Source organism: Calliphora vicina, chromosome 2 (genome assembly GCF_958450345.1).
Source record: "Calliphora vicina chromosome 2, idCalVici1.1, whole genome shotgun sequence".
Lineage (NCBI taxonomy): Eukaryota > Metazoa > Arthropoda > Insecta > Diptera > Calliphoridae > Calliphora > Calliphora vicina.
Genome location: NC_088781.1, coordinates 9,669,808 through 9,691,783, shown reverse-complemented (window position 1 = coordinate 9,691,783; position 21,976 = coordinate 9,669,808). Strand labels below are relative to the sequence as shown.

The 21,976-nt window shown below is 30.7% G+C and overlaps 1 protein-coding gene and 1 long non-coding RNA gene across 9 annotated transcripts in view; both read left to right on the top strand.

The window, feature by feature from the left end:
• The window catches only part of LOC135952095 (uncharacterized), an 84,416-nt gene that overhangs the window by 16,951 nt on the left and 45,489 nt on the right, over window positions 1-21,976 (top strand). The gene's annotated exons all lie outside the window — the stretch shown is intronic.
• The window catches only part of Nak (Numb-associated kinase), a 42,956-nt gene continuing 21,426 nt past the window's right edge, over window positions 447-21,976 (top strand). For 2 of the 8 annotated variants that reach the window (XM_065502426.1, XM_065502423.1), the window contains exons 1-6: window positions 447-591; window positions 725-1,639; window positions 10,527-10,648; window positions 10,808-10,941; window positions 11,006-11,558; window positions 11,630-12,366. In XM_065502426.1, the coding sequence (XP_065358498.1) occupies window positions 1,489-1,639; window positions 10,527-10,648; window positions 10,808-10,941; window positions 11,006-11,558; window positions 11,630-12,366 (1,697 nt within the window). In that variant the 5' untranslated portion in view covers window positions 447-591; window positions 725-1,488. Of the gene's footprint in view, window positions 592-724; window positions 1,640-10,526; window positions 10,649-10,807; window positions 10,942-11,005; window positions 11,559-11,629; window positions 12,367-21,976 lie in introns of those variants that run through there. The other 6 variants (XM_065502424.1, XM_065502425.1, XM_065502427.1 and 3 more) reach the window with 6 other exon arrangements.

The following is a 21,976-nucleotide window of genomic DNA, read 5'->3' as shown; positions in this document are numbered from 1 at the left end:
TACTTTAAAATGTCTATGCAAATTTCTCGTTTATTGCCAGATATTTTAGACTTTTTACATTATTTAGCACAAATTTTGTGCAGATGTACTGTTACTATTACTTTTACTTTGTTTCGGAAATAAAAATCGTATGATGATTTTCATATTTCACTTGCATTTGAGTTATGTTTTTAACAAGGAACTTGTTTTTTTGACAATTATGTCCCATTTCTGTCACCATGATAAATTGTCGGATTTTTATTTTTAAAATCATTTTCAGATTTTTGTGGTTAGGAACGATATAAAAATATATTTTTTAAAATTTTTATTTATATTTACGATCTCTGCTAATTTCATTACTTTTATTATCAGCTAAAATAATTTTGAGAAATCGCTTGATTTTACGCAAAATCACTAAATTAGCCTCACTGGTTAACTGTCAACTTTCTTACTAGTTTTCAGTGTGAATTTCTTTGTGCAATTGCTGGAAAAATTTGTGAAATTTGTTATTTTATTTTAAAATAATTGTAAAATGCTTCCACAAATACTAGAAAATAGTTATTAAATATGTGCATAATACTGTGAAAAAAATACTTCGCGTATATCTAATAAGTAAGATGCGAAAAATCAATGAAAATTGTATTACTTTTCGTCTGTGAAAAAGAAAAAAAATGAAAAAAATTTTTTTTGCTAATGCAATAAAAAACGAAATAAATTTATTTTTTTTAAATTTTTTAATGCGCAGATAAAAACAGTTAAAGTAAATGCAAAATTTGTGTAAAAAATTAAAACGAAGCAATAGCAAAAATTAGTAAAATTTTACAATTATTTTACCTCTAAATGTTTTTTCAATTGTATTTTGCATACTTGGCACATATAATCAATAAACTGCAAGTTGACCGTCAACGTTTTACAGGCAGAAAAATATAGAAGTCGACAGAGACACGGCGGCTGCGGCAGCGCTAACAAATTATGTGTTTGAAGGTTCAACTTTAAACAGCCATTGGCTATTTAAAAGTTTGAAGATTACTTAAAGTTTGAAGATTACTTAAAAGTTTGAAGATTACAGATACGAAACAATCTTCAAACATATAAGTTATGCATGGAATAGTGTGAAGTGTGAAGAAGTTTTACTGCTGCAGCGCATATTTTTTTCAAGCCTCATATCCACTTTAAAGTTTCCTCAATTAAAATTTTGTCATCCCTAAAAAGTTAAATTTAAAGCTAAAAAGGAACAAACAAAACTGCACAAAGTGAAGTGAACGTTTTATTATTTTTTCACAAAAACAGCGAAAACCTTTAACCCTTTATTTAGTAAGACTTTTTCAGTGTTTATAATATACAACATAAATTATTTCAGTTTTCGTTTTTTACCTTGAACGAGTTGTGTGTCTTCAAAGTTCATAGAAAACAGCTGACACTACTACCGGAGTAAAACTCTTACGGAATAGTAAATAATAGTTTTCCAGATAGAAAAGACAATCTAATTTTTTCTATAGATTGGGCAAAATGAAGAAAATTTTTTCAAAATTTGATAAAAATGAAAAACTTGAATCACTTCATAATGTTTCATCGGCCAAGGAAACCAATACTAGTTTTGTTGGTAAAGTGTTTACCGTAGGACGTGTCACGGTCACCATAGAGGATGTATTGGCTGAAGGTAAGTACAAAAAATAAAAATAGCTAATACACAAAAATAAATTGAATAAAATAACTGGGTCATTTCGATGGTTCTTTAAAATAATAATTTTTGATTACATCAACATTTCGATAGCTTAATTTTGCGATAAGATTAGATAAAAAAAAACGGATTGATCGTTAGGTTGATCGTTGTGTCTAATCAGACCTGCTTCAAATGTTATATCAGAAAAGGTTTTTCTTATCAACTTATTATTTTCCAACGAAATTTCTTATCAAAAGTACGTGACGCGTAAAATTACCAATTGTTTTTTTTTAATCACATTTACAAAATGTCAGCAATACATGATACTGCATACACTGTAAAATTATTAATGTTTATTTCCATCATCGAAATATCCATAAACAGTGAGTGACAATACAATCAAAATTTTTAACGGTTTCTGTGCATTTTTGGGCATTTTTCGGTAAATGTTGCCTGTGATGGTCTGGCCAGATTTCAGCAGCTCCTAATAGATAGGATCCTTTTGCTTACCTTACCGACATGGAAAATTGTCTTTGGTGTCGATTCGGCTGATTGGTCGGGCTTCACATAAGACCTCTTACATTTCTGGTTGCCGAAATGGAACCTTTTTTCCTCGCAAATGATGATTCGGTGCAAAAATGATTTCCTTTAATAGCGTTCATGCATCATTTCGGACATGCAAAATCGTCTTTTAAGGTCTAACGGCTTCATTTCGTATGGTACCGAATTTTCCTGCTTTTGGATGAATCCTGTTGTTCGCTAACGTTTTGAATTTGCTGCTTGAGTAGCTCTTAATGATTTTGCAGCTCTTGTTAAGTTTTACAACAATCTTCATAGAGTAATGCCTCCAATTCATGGTCTTCAAACATTTTTGGCTGAACCGCACAAACCATCTCTCGCACGTTGAAACCGATGGAACACATTCACCATAAGCTTTGGTGAGCAATCGGTGTGCTTCAGCGACACTTTTTTTCAAATTAAAGAAGTAAAGCAAAACTTCCCGTATATGAGGCTTTGTTGACACAAAAATCGACATTTTCGAAGCAAAAAAACTTTGTTGTTTATAATATAATGTTCAATAACTAAGTGAGAAGAAATTTCAGATATGTACCCTTCAAAATTACATATAAGTTATTAAAAACAAAAACCGCGTCCAAAAGATACGCCATCTTTTGTAAATCCCTCATTTTTATGTTATACACCCAATATATTAAAAACTTTTTAATAATTTATTTGTTAATAATGAATAAAAATACAAAATTACTAATATATAGATGTTAATAATAATAAACTAGAAAATTTTAATTATCACGTTAAATATTTAACGAAATAATATTGATTACAATACATTTTAAATTCATATAATACTTGTTGCATTAAATTTTAAAGGTGTTTCACTAAAATAGAATTTATTCGATTAATCGACAGTAATTGATCGAATTGATTTTTTGGAATAAAAAGCATATTTTTTCCTCGATTATTTGAATAAGTTTTCTTCGAATTACCACCCTAATTTTCACTCACTGTATATATTATGAAATTTATCACCGAATGACACCCTCAATTTTGTTGTGGAAAATATAACAAGTGTTTTTTTTCAACATAAAGAAATTGTACGTAATTGACTCATATGAGTATTATTTTAAATGTCTCCAAATAAAAGTTGCTGACTATAGAGATTGCCTTTGGTGAGGACAAAAAAGCGTCAAATGAATGTTCTTTGAAAAGGAACATTCACTTGAATGTTTTACAATTAAACCTTTTTTAATATTTCTGCATTATTTTCTAAACATTGATTTCATTTACCAGCTCTATCCGCCCTTTTTTTGATCTTACTGCTGTACAATTTTAATATAAATAGTTGCTGTTTAAATATTCCCTTAAATAGTTTATTTAGTCTTTGTTGTACTTTACAAAATCTTTAATAATTTCCTTGCTTCATTTTTCCATTCAATCTATAATGACAAATAGAATTTCAATAACAATTAGGTTGAATTAATTTCCTGTAATTTTTTTCTTTTTATCATCATCAGCTCCTCATAAATGTTTGTATATTGGCCATGTATTATTTCATTTCAATAACAATGTCCTTGCTTTCCACTTTCAAGTGTACAAAAGAGAGAAAAATAAAAATAAAATAACAACGTTAAATGTCAGTCGATATAAAGCCACTTTTGTTTTTCAACAAACTCTTGGTATTTTAAGCAAGATTTGGATCACGTGTTTGCTTATACATTTATTCATAAGGAAAGAAATCAAATAAGAAAATCGATCTACTATTTAAATTATAATGAATGTGCTTTTGTTTGTTTTACCTTAATGTTTTGTTTTATACAAATCGTTTAAAATTAAAAAAAGGTAAATTTTGTAGGATTTGACGTTGCACAAAAAAATGTTGGCAGATTGGGCAAACAGGAAAGTCGGTGTTTTAGGTCAAGAGTCAATAGTGTCTGCCTTCGAGTGATAAATTTTTTGCACCTGTATAACGTTTCATGTGCATTCTATGGGAAACTTTCCGGTGTAGTTAAAAAAATACTTTTTGAAATTTTTTTTGCGTGATCTAATGAATTAAAACATATAATCCATAATTCTGTTATGGTTATTATGTATGCTTAGTTTGAAATGTAAAGCTATGATTTTGCTGGGTTATTAAAAATAACTGATAAGATTCGTCTGTGTTAAAAAATATTTGTATATACTTATCTACATTGTTTTAAAACCACAACTTTTTTTAATAATTTTTTATAAAATAAAATTTTTTATCATTACGAAACCAGGATTTTTTGAATTATTGCAAAATGTACATACAAAATTTTAAATTTATTGTTGAAGTAAAATGAAGGCCATATTTGTTTCAAATCTTATATACCTATTACATTAATTAATAAACTAAAATAATTGGTTGATTAATTTTGAAAAAAAAAATTTTTTTCATAAAAATAAATTGATTTTTTAATACCATAGAAGATTTATAAAAAAAAATAATTTTTGAAAGTTTTCTTAGGCAGTTTTGACAAATTTTTACCTTTTGATTTTTACTATTTATAAATAAATAAAAATAGTAGACCTTCATGTCCCAGAATTCCGCTGTTTACCAAATATTTTATTATGGCAATAAAAAGTAAAATTCAAAAGTGTAGAAATTGGTCAAAAATGCATTAGAAAATTGCATTTGTATTAAGAATTCCCTTTTTTATTTAAATATTCCATTAAAATTGTTCCCGAATCAAGAAAATCGATCCACTAATGTACAAGATACGATTTTAAAACTTAATTTTTATAAAGAAATTTTTCTTTTAGTTATAAACAACTTTCTTGTTTACACTACAAAGTTTTTTTGCTTCGAAAATGTCGAGTTTTTTACCAATAAAGCGAGAAGTTTTGCTTTACTTCTTTAATTTGAAAAACAAGTGCCGTTGAAGCAATCCGATTGCTCAACAAAGCTTATGGTGAATGTGTTTGAAGACCAAGAATTGGTGGCATTACTCAATGAAGATTATTGTAAAACTCACCAAGAGATTGCAAAATCATTGGGACCTACACAAGCAGCAAATTCGAGCATCAGGATTCATTCAAAAGCAGGGAAATTGGTTACCATTTCTGAAATAATGCTTGAACGCTATAAAAGAAAATAATTTTTGCACCGAATCATTACTTGTGATGAAAAATGGATCCATTAGGATAATCTAAAGCCCGTCCAACCTGCCGAATCGACATAAAAGCCAAATATCCCTGGATCTAAGGTAATGTTCTGTATTTGGTGAAAGCAAAAGGATCCTATCCATTATGAGCTGCTGAAATCTGACCAGACCATCACAGAGATTATGTACCGAACGCAACTGATTCGTTTGAAGCGAGCATTGGCCGAAAAACGACCAGAATATTAGAATGAAGTGGTTGGGACGTTTTGTTTGATTATTTGTATCAATCGATGCAGAACGCTCTCTCTGGGATACGCTTCACATTGGAACAAATATTGGCTTGATTCCATCTTTGCCTTTAATCCATATAATTTAATCCATATGCCTCGGACTCCATATCTAACAATGTCCAATAATTTGAATAAATTTATATAGTACAAATGTTTCAATATAAAAGCTAAAAATCTAAATTATCTCAATTTTTTTAAGTTATACACCCAATAATATTCTCCCAAAAATTTAAAATCGGTTCACACTGCTACAAAAGTGATAAACAAGTTGTTGAAAATTCACAGAAATTCACGACCTACTAAATACCCCCAAATGTTCTTTTTTTTATAATACATTCAACATCATCAGAAAGTTATTTACAAACAATTGGAAAACTAAACTAATATGCAAATTAAACAAAAAAAAAATTATCACAAACTGTAACAAATCAAACATTGCGTCTAAATTGTTTTAATACTCGTGGTAGTTGTACTTCTAATGCCCTACAACATACATAAGTATATAGGAAAATGTTAATAACTGATTGTTGTTGTTGGTACATTTATGGGACTCTTAAATCAAAATGTATTGTATTTTCCTATATTTACAAAATTAATTAATAATTATTATATCAAATATGGTCGTAAGCTGATTATAATTTAAACATAAAAAGTGTGATCGGATTTAACCGACTGTAGTTAACTTACACTACTTGTTTTAAGAGCTCTAGTTTGATATTATGCATGGAACTGTTAGAATGTACTATATTGTCGGTAATGTTGCCTTTACGCCATTAACAGCAACAACTTGAATTGAAATGAAGGTCACGCATTCGTTGTCGTTGCCGTCGTAGTCGTCGCAATATTCGAACGATTATTCCCCTCTTCTAACTAACAGCAAATATAATAAATAAAATGAAAACAAGTTGTGGAGAGACATTGTTGATTTTGGTTTATTTTTTGTATTTATTTATTAGATTTATTCGTATGCATGAATATTTGTTGTCAAACAATGCCACAGTTGTGTCTTTGCAGGTACATTTTAGTTAAATACATATGTACTACTGTTATTTATGAAAACCTAAAGGATACGTTAATTTAATATAATACTTCAACGTATTTTAGTATTTAGTTTCAAATTTAAATATCAGCATTATTCATAAACAAGTATTAAAATTAACAATTAATATTTTGCTTTATAAATCACTGACCTTTAACAATATAATAATAGTTTATGAATTAGTCCAACAGTTCTCAACTGGTGAGCCGTATAAATATTCCAGTAAAACATTAAGCTTAAACACTATATTTAATATTGTATTCTAGATCTGGCAAAATAATTTACTTCGAAATCCTTTTATTACGTCTGTTGATGATATACCTGATATTTTCCAAGAAGAAATATTTGAAATAAAATGTAACTCGTGTGGCAAATTTGATTTTGGATTAGATAAAATCTAAAACTTTGGTTAATACAAAGACGGGTCAATAAGTCCGTGATTTTTTTTTTATGAAACACAGATTTTCGGATAAAAAATCATTTAACCTTCTAATGCCCAAGCATATCCAAGGCACTCATCGCAAAAATGTCAATTAATACAAATACAACTGGTTTTGCATTTCTAAAACTCATGCAACAGTTGCTAAAAATCGCACTTAAATTATTTTATAAAGTCTTCAATGTTTTTGAAATGAAATATGAGTTATATTTGCATTTATTGGCATTTTGCGATGAGTGCCCTGAGGCATAGGTTAGGTTAGGTTCCATGGGCAGCTGCTCCTCAAAACAGCTCACTTGGGTCCATTCAAATCTGATCCCATTGTAATACCCAAGGGGTAGACAGCAGGGTATTTACAATACTTCCGTTGACTCCAAATTAAACCAACCAGATTCCCGGATGAAGGAGTAGATTCGTCTGAGATTCATCCTTGATAGCTCGTCCAAACATGATAGGAATGGAAGTCCGAGGATACGTTCCCTCATGTTTGTCAGAGCCGGGCATTGGCAGAAAAGGTGATACACCGTCTCTTCCTCTTCTTCATTATGGCAGCTTCTACAATAATCATTGTACCGTTGGCCCATTCTTCTAGCATGTGTCCCGATTAAACAGTGTCCTGTAATAATGGAGACAATTAACCTTATTTGCTCACGACGGTAATCTATAAGTAGATTCGTTCTGCAGGCATCATTCATTAGTCCACCTGTTTTGTGCAGTCTCATATAGTTTCTGCTGAACAGGAAACTTGCATTTGACCAGAAAAGGGGTCGATCGCCTCATCACCCATCATCGCACCCCTTTTGGCCTTTTGAGGCATGCTTAAGCATTAGAGGGTTAATTTTTCAACATAGTCTTCCTTGAGCTCTATACGCTTTGTCCAACGTTTCTCCAATTTGTTTATCACAAATGCGGTCGTTTTTTTTTTTTTTTACTTTATTGGCTGACAAAACCACCTTGACCTTATTTGGCCCCAATTCACCCCGAAAAAGCCACAGTTTTGGTCTGGTGTGTTCTGGTGCATCCACGTTTTGTCCACGGTTTATTGGGGTTGAACAACACCAAAAAATCCTGCGATGTTGTCACACGATTACGTTTGTGGTCGATAGTGAGCGAACGCGGTACCCATCTTGCGAAAAGCTTTCTCATACCCAATTGATCATTCAAAATTGAAACCACTGAGCCATGTGAGATGCCTATGGCTTCCATCTCGCGCACGTTCAATCTCCGAACTACTTTCACCATATAGTGAATTTTGTTTCAATTGTTTCGGGTGTAAAGAACGTTCAATGGTCTTCCATAACGATCGGCATCTTTCGTGCTTGTTCGGCCACAACGAAACCACTTTTTTATCATTAAAATTGATGCTGCAGAGTTCCCATAGTATTAATTTAGCTTAGCCTTGGTTTAAGTGATATTTTTTTCCGCAAAAAAAGAATGCAGATTTTTCCATTTTCTCCTCAAGTCACGCGGTAGTCTGCTATCAATGGGTGTCAAACACAAACTAAATGATGCAGCTTGTTTAAATTTTGACAGGAGTCAACTAACATATATCTGTTGACAGGAGCATTGTTTCGCTTTCAGTTAAGAAGCTTGAAACTTCAAAATTTTACGGACTTATTGGTCCTCCCTCGTAGCTTGCTTTTCTGAATTACCGGTTGTATTTCTCCACATTCATTTGAATTTCATTGATTTCGTGCTTTTAATAAAATGTGTCAGGGGGCCGTAAAGCAAAAGCTTGTGAGAACCCCTGAATTAGACTGACATCCCGAGGTTTTTTAAATAATTGCCCACTTAAATTGAAATAGATTCCTTACTTATTCAGCATGAATAAATACTTACCTACAATGTATCAGAAGTAAACTAAAAAAGCACATCAAAAATGAAAAAAAAAATAATTAATTGAAATTGTTTTTAAAATAATTTTGTGTACTTCTGCCGTTTATTATGGCGAGTGTATTATGATTGTAACATACAATTTTAATTCAATAATAATGTTTGCGTGTAGATTTAATTGTTGCTATACAACAAACAAAATAAAAAAGTCACATCATTAGCTAGCATCTAGTTCATTTTCTTTTCGCTCTATCTCTGTATATATTTTATTTTATTTACTATAATCTTATCTTATTCATCTGTTGTTTTCTTTCTCTTTTTCAACGATTAAATAGCGATGAGTTTTAAAGACTTGAAATCACTGTGCAAGTATTATGAATTTATTTAATTAAAAAAGTTAGATATAAACAAAATTTTTCACGAAAACATGATAATAAATTCTTTAGGAAAAATTAAAAGCGGGAATTTTTTTTGGAATTTTTAGTTTTTATTTTGAAACATTTGTACAATATAAATTTATTCAAAGTATTGGCAATTGTTAGCTATGCCTTTTTCCTATCTTTCTGATATGGATTTGGAGCCAAAAGAACTGCTCATCTTTTAATGCCAAGAACGAATCAAGCCAATGTCGGATACTTATTTCTGAAGTGGAGCGTATCCCAGAGAGAGCATTCTGCATCGATCGAAACATATACAGCCCAATTATGAATAAAAAATTCCCCGGTATTGAATTTACATAGGAAAAATGGGAAAAGGGAGAAAACTCCCGGGAAATTTTTATTCATAATTGGGCTGATTGTGGTCGGACGGGAGACGGTTTGGACGGTTTGGGAGTTTTTCGGCCAATGCTCGCTTCAAAGGAATCAGTTGCGTTCGGTACAGGTTCCCTGTAATGGCTAGATTTCAGCAGCTCATAATAGATCGGAGCCTTTTGCGCCTACCAAATATGGAGCATTACCTTAGCGCCATGGATATTTAACTTTTTTGGTTGACCGGGCATCACATACGATCTCATAATCTTCGGATTATTGTAATGGATCCAGCTTTTATCGCAAGTAATGATTCGGTGCAAAAATTATTTTCTTTTGTAGCGTTCAAGCATCATTTCGAATATGCAAAATCTTATATCAAGATCTCTCGGCTTCAATTCGTATGGTACCCAATTTTCCTGATTTTGGATGAATCCTGCTGTAGCTCCCAATTTTGTTGAGTTTTACAACAATCTTCATGGAGTAATGCCTCCAATTTTTGGTCTTCAAACTTTTTTGGCTGGCCTGGGCGATCTTTGTTGACCGTGTCAAAATCACCACTTCTGAACCGCACAAAACATCTCTCGAACATTGTTACCGATGGAACACATTCACCATAAGCTTTGATGAGCAATCGGTGTGCTTCAAATTAAAGAAATTAAGCAAATCTTCCCACATATGACGATTCGTTGGTACAAAATTGGAATACTTATACGTACCGTCAGATAGGAAAGTGTTAAATGAAATATATGAAATTCTAACAAACAGGAATTCTTTAAAGAATTATATTACGATCCATTTATTCAATATTCATCTAAATTAAGAAGAAAAAAAATAGTTTTCCTTTTCATTGTCTTTATTATACATACATTATCTTATTATTTTTCTTGTAGGTGGTTTTGCAATGGTTTTTCTGGCAAAAGCCAATACAGGCAATGCCAAATACGCTCTCAAGCGTATGTATGTTAACAATGAACATGATCTGAATGTGGCTAAAAGAGAAATACAAATAGCGGTAAGTTTTTAACTTGTATAGTGTCTGTGTTTAAATTTAAGCAAATTTATTCCATGCAATTAAACTTGCTACTATCTATAAACACAAACATGCATAAATACAATATTTTAAAAAAAATGTACAGGTTTATGAATTAAAGTCTTCCTTTTTCTTGAACAGAGTAACTTAAGTGGTCATAAAAATATTATTGGTTATGTCGATTCGAGTATAACACCAACTGGTAATGGCGTTTGTGAGGTTTTACTGTTAATGCCGTACTGTAAACATCATATGCTGGCCATGATGAATGCACGGTAGGTGGTGTTGTCCCCAAATTAATTGTACTGTATCTATTCCTTAACTTCATAATTGTTTTAGGTTACAAGTTGGTTTTACCGAATTGGAAGTCATGACAATATTCTGTGATATTGCTGAAGCAGTTTCTAGACTGCACTACTGTCAAACACCAATAATACATCGTGATTTGAAGGTGGAAAACATATTGCAAAACGATGCAGGAAATTTCGTATTATGTGATTTTGGTTCGGCTACAGCTAAAATATTGAATCCTCAACAGCATGGTGTTACAGTCGTCGAAGAAGAAATACAAAAATATACCACACTCTCGTATAGAGCACCGGAAATGGTGGATCTTTATGGGGGCAGAAGTATCACCACAAAAGCTGATATCTGGGCTTTAGGTTGTTTGCTCTACAAATTGTGTTTTTTCAATTTACCATTTGGCGAAAGTACTCTGGCAATACAAAATGGTACATTTTCTATACCTGACAATTCTAAATATTCCAAAGGAATGCATCAACTAATTAAATTCATGCTAGAACCTGATGCAGATAAGCGTCCAAATATATGGCAAGTGTGCGAAGTAGCATTTCGTTTAGCTGGAAAAGATAATCCCGTACAAAATTTGCATGTAAGTTATACATACGACTATTTTAGTTTTTCAAAACATGTTTAATATGAAATTTTCTAATTAATTGATAGAAATCGCCTGCAGTGAATTTTGAGCAACTAGCAGTGCCTCCATTTGAGGCAGAAGCCAAACGTATATTATCAGCAGCAGCTGCTGCTGCTAAGGCCGCCAAACCTCAATCAGTGGGCATAGTTGAGTCTGGCACAAGTGTGGCCCCGCGCCAGAGACCAAAGGGATCTTCTGCCGCACTTCCTCAAAAAACCTTAGGCTTGGGTTTACCTCCTAGTCCTTCACCTCGTAACAATATTACATCACCACAACCACAGCAACCCGTAGTCGAACAATTCCAAGCAATTTTTCCCGCTATAACACCTACAATACCACCACCACCCGTTCCACCCCCAGCAACTACAGTTCAGCCACAAACTCAAACAGATGTAACTGCAGAAGTCCCCAACACTACTGCAACATTAATACAAGCAAAGAATACTGCTGCTCCGGAAATGCTAAATAGTCTATTTGAATCATCCGTTTACCCAGATCCTTTTAGTGAAGCTTCTCCCACACCCCAACTGCAAACTGCCGAAACTGCTGGCACAAGTGATGAAGTGCTAAAAAGCACTGCAACTGACATTACTTCTTTAGATTCTACGACTATAACAACAGCAACCGCTACAACTACAATTGCTGCGGTCGGCGGTGGTGGAGACAATGCAATTGCTCAGTTGCTTTCGCCACCAAAATCCACACACAATAGTAATGCTTCCGGCCATCGTCGTAATGTTAGTGACACATCTGCTTTCAACAAGTGAGTATTAATGACTAATGTGAATTCTTGTGTTCTTATTTTTTTCTTTTTTTAACAAATGACATAACATTTATTCTATTTATTTATAACACATAATACAATACGTCTGAGAAAACAGATACAATAACCGAATTATGTTAAACCATTAATAATTTTTATAAGCTAAAAAACATTTGTGTATAGCAGATTTATTATATATTTAAACCTATGAATTGTTTTAAGTTTTGGCTTTCAAAAGTGCATTTTAGCTGACGATATGAAATTCAGAAAATTCTAAACTTGCTTATAATTAGTAAACGAGAATGTTTAGAGCGAAAACAATGATAATATGTGATCACTGATATTTCCCAACAAAAATCGATTTTTTCATATGAAATTCAGAAAATTCTAAAATTGCTTATAAATCGAAAACGAGAGGGTTCACTGATATTTCTTACCAAAAATCAATGTTTTCATATGAAGTCTCAAAAATTCTAAAATTGCTTATAAATCGAAAACGAGAGGGTTTAGAGCGAAAACAATGATAATCTGTGATCACTGATATTTCCTACCAAAAATCAATGTTTTCATATGAAATTCAGAAAATTCTAAAAGTGCGTATAAATCGAAAACGAGATGGTTTAGAGCGAAAACAATGATAATCTGTGATCACTGATATTTCTTACCAAAAAATCAATGTTTTCATATGAAGTCTCAAAAATTCTAAAATTGCTTATAAATCGAAAACGAGAGGGTTTAGAGCGAAAACAATGATAATCTGTGATCACTGATATTTCTTACCAAAAATCGATTTTTTCATATGAAATTCAGAAAATTCTAAAATTGCTTATAAATCGAAAACGAGAGGGTTTAGAGCGAAAACAATGATAATCTGTGATCACTGATATTTCCCTACAAAAATCAATGTTTTCATATGAAGTCTCAAAAATTCTAAAATTGCTTATAAATCGAAAACGAGAGTGTTTAGAGCGAAAACAATGATAATCTGTGATCACTGATATTTCTTACCAAAAATCGATTTTTTCATATGAAATTCAGAAAATTCTAAAATTGCTTATAAATCGAAAACGAGAGGGTTTAGAGCGAAAACAATGATAATCTGTGATCACTGATATTTCCTACCAAAAATCAATGTTTTCATATGAAGTCTCAAAAATTCTAAAATTGCTTATAAATCGAAAACGAGAGGGTTTAGAGCGAAAACAATGATAATCTGTGATCACTGATATTTCCTACCAAAAATCAATGTTTTCATATGAAATTCAGAAAATTCTAAAAGTGCGTATAAATCGAAAACGAGAGGGTTTAGAGCGAAAACAATGATAATCTGTGATCACTGATATTTCTTACCAAAAAATCAATGTTTTCATATGAAGTCTCAAAAATTCTAAAATTGCTTATAAATCGAAAACGAGAGGGTTTAGAGCGAAAACAATGATAATCTGTGATCACTGATATTTCTTACCAAAAATCGATTTTTTCATATGAAATTCAGAAAATTCTAAAATTGCTTATAAATCGAAAACGAGAGGGTTTAGGGCGAAAACAATGATAATCTGTGATCACTGATATTTCTTACCAAAAATCGATTTTTTCATATGAAATTCAGAAAATTCTAAAAGTGCTTATAAATCGAAAACGAGAGGGTTTAGAGCGAAAACAATGATAATCTGTGATCACTGATATTTCTTACCAAAAAATCAATGTTTTCATATGAAGTCTCAAAAATTCTAAAATTGCTTATAAATCGAAAACGAGAGGGTTTAGAGCGAAAACAATGATAATCTGTGATCACTGATATTTCTTACCAAAAATCGATTTTTTCATATGAAATTCAGAAAATTCTAAAATTGCTTATAAATCGAAAACGAGAGGGTTTAGAGCGAAAACAATGATAATCTGTGATCACTGATATTTCCCTACAAAAATCAATGTTTTCATATGAAGTCTCAAAAATTCTAAAATTGCTTATAAATCGAAAACGAGAGTGTTTAGAGCGAAAACAATGATAATCTGTGATCACTGATATTTCTTACCAAAAATCGATTTTTTCATATGAAATTCAGAAAATTCTAAAATTGCTTATAAATCGAAAACGAGAGGGTTTAGAGCGAAAACAATGATAATCTGTGATCACTGATATTTCCTACCAAAAATCAATGTTTTCATATGAAATTCAGAAAATTCTAAAAGTGCGTATAAATCGAAAACGAGAGGGTTTAGAGCGAAAACAATGATAATCTGTGATCACTGATATTTCTTACCAAAAAATCAATGTTTTCATATGAAGTCTCAAAAATTCTAAAATTGCTTATAAATCGAAAACGAGAGGGTTTAGAGCGAAAACAATGATAATCTGTGATCACTGATATTTCCTACCAAAAATCAATGTTTTCATATGAAATTCAGAAAATTCTAAAAGTGCGTATAAATCGAAAACGAGAGGGTTTAGAGCGAAAACAATGATAATCTGTGATCACTGATATTTCTTACCAAAAAATCAATGTTTTCATATGAAGTCTCAAAAATTCTAAAATTGCTTATAAATCGAAAACGAGAGGGTTTAGAGCGAAAACAATGATAATCTGTGATCACTGATATTTCTTACCAAAAATCGATTTTTTCATATGAAATTCAGAAAATTCTAAAATTGCTTATAAATCGAAAACGAGAGGGTTTAGAGCGAAAACAATGATAATCTGTGATCACTGATATTTCCCTACAAAAATCAATGTTTTCATATGAAGTCTCAAAAATTCTAAAATTGCTTATAAATCGAAAACGAGAGTGTTTAGAGCGAAAACAATGATAATCTGTGATCACTGATATTTCTTACCAAAAATCGATTTTTTCATATGAAATTCAGAAAATTCTAAAATTGCTTATAAATCGAAAACGAGAGGGTTTAGAGCGAAAACAATGATAATCTGTGATCACTGATTTTTCTTACCAAAAATCGATTTTTTCATATGAAATTCAGAAAATTCTAAAAGTGCTTATAAATCGAAAACGAGAGGGTTTAGAGCGAAAACAATGATAATCTGTGATCACTGATATTTCCCTACAAAAATCAATGTTTTCACATGAAGTCTCAAAAATTCTAAAATTGCTTATAAATCGAAAACGAGAGTGTTTAGAGCGAAAACAATGATAATCTGTGATCACTGATATTTCTTACCAAAAATCGATTTTTTCATATGAAATTCAGAAAATTCTAAAATTGCTTATAAATCGAAAACGAGAGGGTTTAGAGCGAAAACAATGATAATCTGTGATCACTGATTTTTCTTACCAAAAATCGATTTTTTCATATGAAATTCAGAAAATTCTAAAAGTGCTTATAAATCGAAAACGAGAGGGTTTAGAGCGAAAACAATGATAATCTGTGATCACTGATATTTCTTACCAAAAATCGATTTTTTCATATGAAATTCAGAAAATTCTAAAATTGCTTATAAATCGAAAACGAGAGGGTTTAGAGCGAAAACAATGATAATCTGTGATCACTGATATTTCCCTACAAAAATCAATGTTTTCATATGAAGTCTCAAAAATTCTAAAATTGCTTATAAATCGAAAACGAGAGTGTTTAGAGCGAAAACAATGATAATCTGTGATCACTGATATTTCTTACCAAAAATCGATTTTTTCATATGAAATTCAGAAAATTCTAAAATTGCTTATAAATCGAAAACGAGAGTGTTTAGAGCGAAAACAATGATAATCTGTGATCACTGATTTTTCTTACCAAAAATCGATTTTTTCATATGAAATTCAGAAAATTCTAAAAGTGCTTATAAATCGAAAACGAGAGGGTTTAGAGCGAAAACAATGATAATCTGTGATCACTGATATTTCTTACCAAAAATCGATTTTTTCATATGAAGTTCAGAAAATTCTAAAAGTGCTTATAAATCGAAAACGAGAGGGTTTAGAGCAAAAACAATGATAATCTGTGATCACTGATATTTCTTACCAAAAATCAATGTTTTAATATGAAATTCAGAAAATTCTAAAAGTGCTTATAAATCGAAAACGAGAGGGTTTAGAGCGAAAACAATGATAATCTGTGATCACTGATATTTCTTACCAAAAATCGATTTTTTCATATGAAATTCAGAAAATTCTAAAAGTGCTTATAAATCGAAAACGAGAGGGTTTAGAGCGAAAACAATGATAATCTGTGATCACTGATATTTCCCTACAAAAATCAATGTTTTCACATGAAGTCTCAAAAATTCTAAAATTGCTTATAAATCGAAAACGAGAGGGTTTAGAGCGAAAACAATGATAATCTGTGATCACTGATATTTCTTACCAAAAATCGATTTTTTCATATGAAATTCAGAAAATTCTAAAAGTGCTTATAAATCGAAAACGAGAGGGTTTAGAGCGAAAACAATGATAATCTGTGATCACTGATATTTCTTACCAAAAAATCAATGTTTTCATATGAAGTCTCAAAAATTCTAAAATTGCTTATAAATCGAAAACGAGAGGGTTTAGAGCGAAAACAATGATAATCTGTGATCACTGATATTTCCCTACAAAAATCAATGTTTTCATATGAAGTCTCAAAAATTCTAAAATTGCTTATAAATCGAAAACGAGAGTGTTTAGAGCGAAAACAATGATAATCTGTGATCACTGATATTTCTTACCAAAAATCGATTTTTTCATATGAAATTCAGAAAATTCTAAAATTGCTTATAAATCGAAAACGAGAGGGTTTAGAGCGAAAACAATGATAATCTGTGATCACTGATTTTTCTTACCAAAAATCGATTTTTTCATATGAAATTCAGAAAATTCTAAAAGTGCTTATAAATCGAAAACGAGAGGGTTTAGAGCGAAAACAATGATAATCTGTGATCACTGATATTTCCCTACAAAAATCAATGTTTTCACATGAAGTCTCAAAAATTCTAAAATTGCTTATAAATCGAAAACGAGAGGGTTTAGAGCGAAAACAATGATAATCTGTGATCACTGATATTTCTTACCAAAAATCGATTTTTTCATATGAAATTCAGAAAATTCTAAAAGTGCTTATAAATCGAAAACGAGAGGGTTTAGAGCGAAAACAATGATAATCTGTGATCACTGATATTTCTTACCAAAAATCGATTTTGAATCGATATGAAATTCAGAAAATTCTAAAAGTGCTTATAAATCGAAAACGAGAGGGTTTAGAGCGAAAACAATGATAATCTGTGATCACTGATATTTCTTACCAAAAATCGATTTTTTCATATGAAATTCAGAAAATTCTAAAAGTGCTTATAAATCGAAAACGAGAGGGTTTAGAGCGAAAACAATGATAATCTGTGATCACTGATATTTCTTACCAAAAATCGATTTTTTCATATGAAATTCAGAAAATTCTAAAATTGCTTATAAATCGAAAACGAGAGGGTTTAGAGCGAAAACAATGATAATCTGTGATCACTGATATAAAATTGCTTATAAATCGAAAACGAGAGGGTTTAGAGCGAAAACAATGATAATCTGTGATCACTGATATTTCTTACCAAAAATCGATTTTTTCATATGAAATTCAGAAAATTCTAAAAGTGCTTATAAATCGAAAACGAGAGGGTTTAGAGCGAAAACAATGATAATCTGTGATCACTGATATTTCTTACCAAAAAATCAATGTTTTCATATGAAGTCTCAAAAATTCTAAAATTGCTTATAAATCGAAAACGAGAGGGTTTAGAGCGAAAACAATGATAATCTGTGATCACTGATATTTCTTACCAAAAAATCAATGTTTTCATATGAAGTCTCAAAAATTCTAAAATTGCTTATAAATCGAAAACGAGAGGGTTTAGAGCGAAAACAATGATAATCTGTGATCACTGATATTTCTTACCAAAAATCGATTTTTTCATATGAAATTCAGAAAATTCTAAAAGTGCTTATAAATCGAAAACGAGAGGGTTTAGAGCGAAAACAATGATAATCTGTGATCACTGATATTTCTTACCAAAAAATCAATGTTTTCATATGAAATTCAGAAAATTCTAAAAGTGCTTATAAATCGAAAACGAGAGGGTTTAGAGCGAAAACAATGATAATCTGTGATCACTGATATTTCCTACCAAAAATCAATGTTTTCATATGAAGTCTCAAAAATTCTAAAATTGCTTATAAATCGAAAACGAGAGGGTTTAGAGCGAAAACAATGATAATCTGTGATCACTGATATTTCTTACCAAAAAATCAATGTTTTCATATGAAATTCAGAAAATTCTAAAAGTGCTTATAAATCGAAAACGAGAGGGTTTAGAGCGAAAACAATGATAATCTGTGATCACTGATATTTCCTACCAAAAATCAATGTTTTCATATGAAGTCTCAAAAATTCTAAAATTGCTTATAAATCGAAAACGAGAGGGTTTAGAGCGAAAACAATGATAATCTGTGATCACTGATATTTCTTACCAAAAAATCAATGTTTTCATATGAAGTCTCAAAAATTCTAAAATTGCTTATAAATCGAAAACGAGAGGGTTTAGAGCGAAAACAATGATAATCTGTGATCACTGATATTTCTTACCAAAAATCGATTTTTTCATATGAAATTCAGAAAATTCTAAAATTGCTTATAAATCGAAAACGAGAGGGTTTAGAGCGAAAACAATGATAATCTGTGATCACTGATATTTCCCTACAAAAATCAATGTTTTCATATGAAGTCTCAAAAATTCTAAAATTGCTTATAAATCGAAAACGAGAGTGTTTAGAGCGAAAACAATGATAATCTGTGATCACTGATATTTCTTACCAAAAATCGATTTTTTCATATGAAATTCAGAAAATTCTAAAATTGCTTATAAATCGAAAACGAGAGGGTTTAGAGCGAAAACAATGATAATCTGTGATCACTGATTTTTCTTACCAAAAATCGATTTTTTCATATGAAATTCAGAAAATTCTAAAAGTGCTTATAAATCGAAAACGAGAGGGTTTAGAGCGAAAACAATGATAATCTGTGATCACTGATATTTCCCTACAAAAATCAATGTTTTCACATGAAGTCTCAAAAATTCTAAAATTGCTTATAAATCGAAAACGAGAGGGTTTAGAGCGAAAACAATGATAATCTGTGATCACTGATATTTCTTACCAAAAATCGATTTTTTCATATGAAATTCAGAAAATTCTAAAAGTGCTTATAAATCGAAAACGAGAGGGTTTAGAGCGAAAACAATGATAATCTGTGATCACTGATATTTCTTACCAAAAAATCAATGTTTTCATATGAAGTCTCAAAAATTCTAAAATTGCTTATAAATCGAAAACGAGAGGGTTTAGAGCGAAAACAATGATAATCTGTGATCACTGATATTTCCCTACAAAAATCAATGTTTTCATATGAAGTCTCAAAAATTCTAAAATTGCTTATAAATCGAAAACGAGAGTGTTTAGAGCGAAAACAATGATAATCTGTGATCACTGATATTTCTTACCAAAAATCGATTTTTTCATATGAAATTCAGAAAATTCTAAAATTGCTTATAAATCGAAAACGAGAGGGTTTAGAGCGAAAACAATGATAATCTGTGATCACTGATTTTTCTTACCAAAAATCGATTTTTTCATATGAAATTCAGAAAATTCTAAAAGTGCTTATAAATCGAAAACGAGAGGGTTTAGAGCGAAAACAATGATAATCTGTGATCACTGATATTTCCCTACAAAAATCAATGTTTTCACATGAAGTCTCAAAAATTCTAAAATTGCTTATAAATCGAAAACGAGAGGGTTTAGAGCGAAAACAATGATAATCTGTGATCACTGATATTTCTTACCAAAAATCGATTTTTTCATATGAAATTCAGAAAATTCTAAAATTGCTTATAAATCGAAAACGAGAGGGTTTAGAGCGAAAACAATGATAATCTGTGATCACTGATATTTCTTACCAAAAATCGATTTTGAATCGATATGAAATTCAGAAAATTCTAAAAGTGCTTATAAATCGAAAACGAGAGGGTTTAGAGCGAAAACAATGATAATCTGTGATCACTGATATTTCTTACCAAAAATCGATTTTTTCATATGAAATTCAGAAAATTCTAAAATTGCTTATAAATCGAAAACGAGAGGGTTTAGAGCGAAAACAATGATAATCTGTGATCACTGATATAAAATTGCTTATAAATCGAAAACGAGAGGGTTTAGAGCGAAAACAATGATAATCTGTGATCACTGATATTTCTTACCAAAAATCGATTTTTTCATATGAAATTCAGAAAATTCTAAAAGTGCTTATAAATCGAAAACGAGAGGGTTTAGAGCGAAAACAATGATAATCTGTGATCACTGATATTTCTTACCAAAAAATCAATGTTTTCATATGAAGTCTCAAAAATTCTAAAATTGCTTATAAATCGAAAACGAGAGGGTTTAGAGCGAAAACAATGATAATCTGTGATCACTGATATTTCTTACCAAAAAATCAATGTTTTCATATGAAGTCTCAAAAATTCTAAAATTGCTTATAAATCGAAAACGAGAGGGTTTAGAGCGAAAACAATGATAATCTGTGATCACTGATATTTCTTACCAAAAATCGATTTTTTCATATGAAATTCAGAAAATTCTAAAAGTGCTTATAAATCGAAAACGAGAGGGTTTAGAGCGAAAACAATGATAATCTGTGATCACTGATATTTCTTACCAAAAAATCAATGTTTTCATATGAAATTCAGAAAATTCTAAAAGTGCTTATAAATCGAAAACGAGAGGGTTTAGAGCGAAAACAATGATAATCTGTGATCACTGATATTTCCTACCAAAAATCAATGTTTTCATATGAAGTCTCAAAAATTCTAAAATTGCTTATAAATCGAAAACGAGAGGGTTTAGAGCGAAAACAATGATAATCTGTGATCACTGATATTTCTTACCAAAAAATCAATGTTTTCATATGAAATTCAGAAAATTCTAAAAGTGCTTATAAATCGAAAACGAGAGGGTTTAGAGCGAAAACAATGATAATCTGTGATCACTGATATTTCCTACCAAAAATCAATGTTTTCATATGAAGTCTCAAAAATTCTAAAATTGCTTATAAATCGAAAACGAGAGGGTTTAGAGCGAAAACAATGATAATCTGTGATCACTGATATTTCTTACCAAAAAATCAATGTTTTCATATGAAGTCTCAAAAATTCTAAAATTGCTTATAAATCGAAAACGAGAGGGTTTAGGGCGAAAACAATGATAATCTGTGATCACTGATATTTCTTACCAAAAATCGATTTTTTCATATGAAATTCAGAAAATTCTAAAAGTGCTTATAAATCGAAAACGAGAGGGTTTAGAGCGAAAACAATGATAATCTGTGATCACTGATATTTCTTACCAAAAAATCAATGTTTTCATATGAAATTCAGAAAATTCTAAAAGTGCTTATAAATCGAAAACGAGAGGGTTTAGAGCGAAAACAATGATAATCTGTGATCACTGATATTTCTTACCAAAAATCGATTTTTTCATATGAAATTCAGAAAATTCTAAAAGTGCTTATAAATCGAAAACGAGAGGGTTTAGAGCGAAAACAATGATAATCTGTGATCACTGATATTTCCTACCAAAA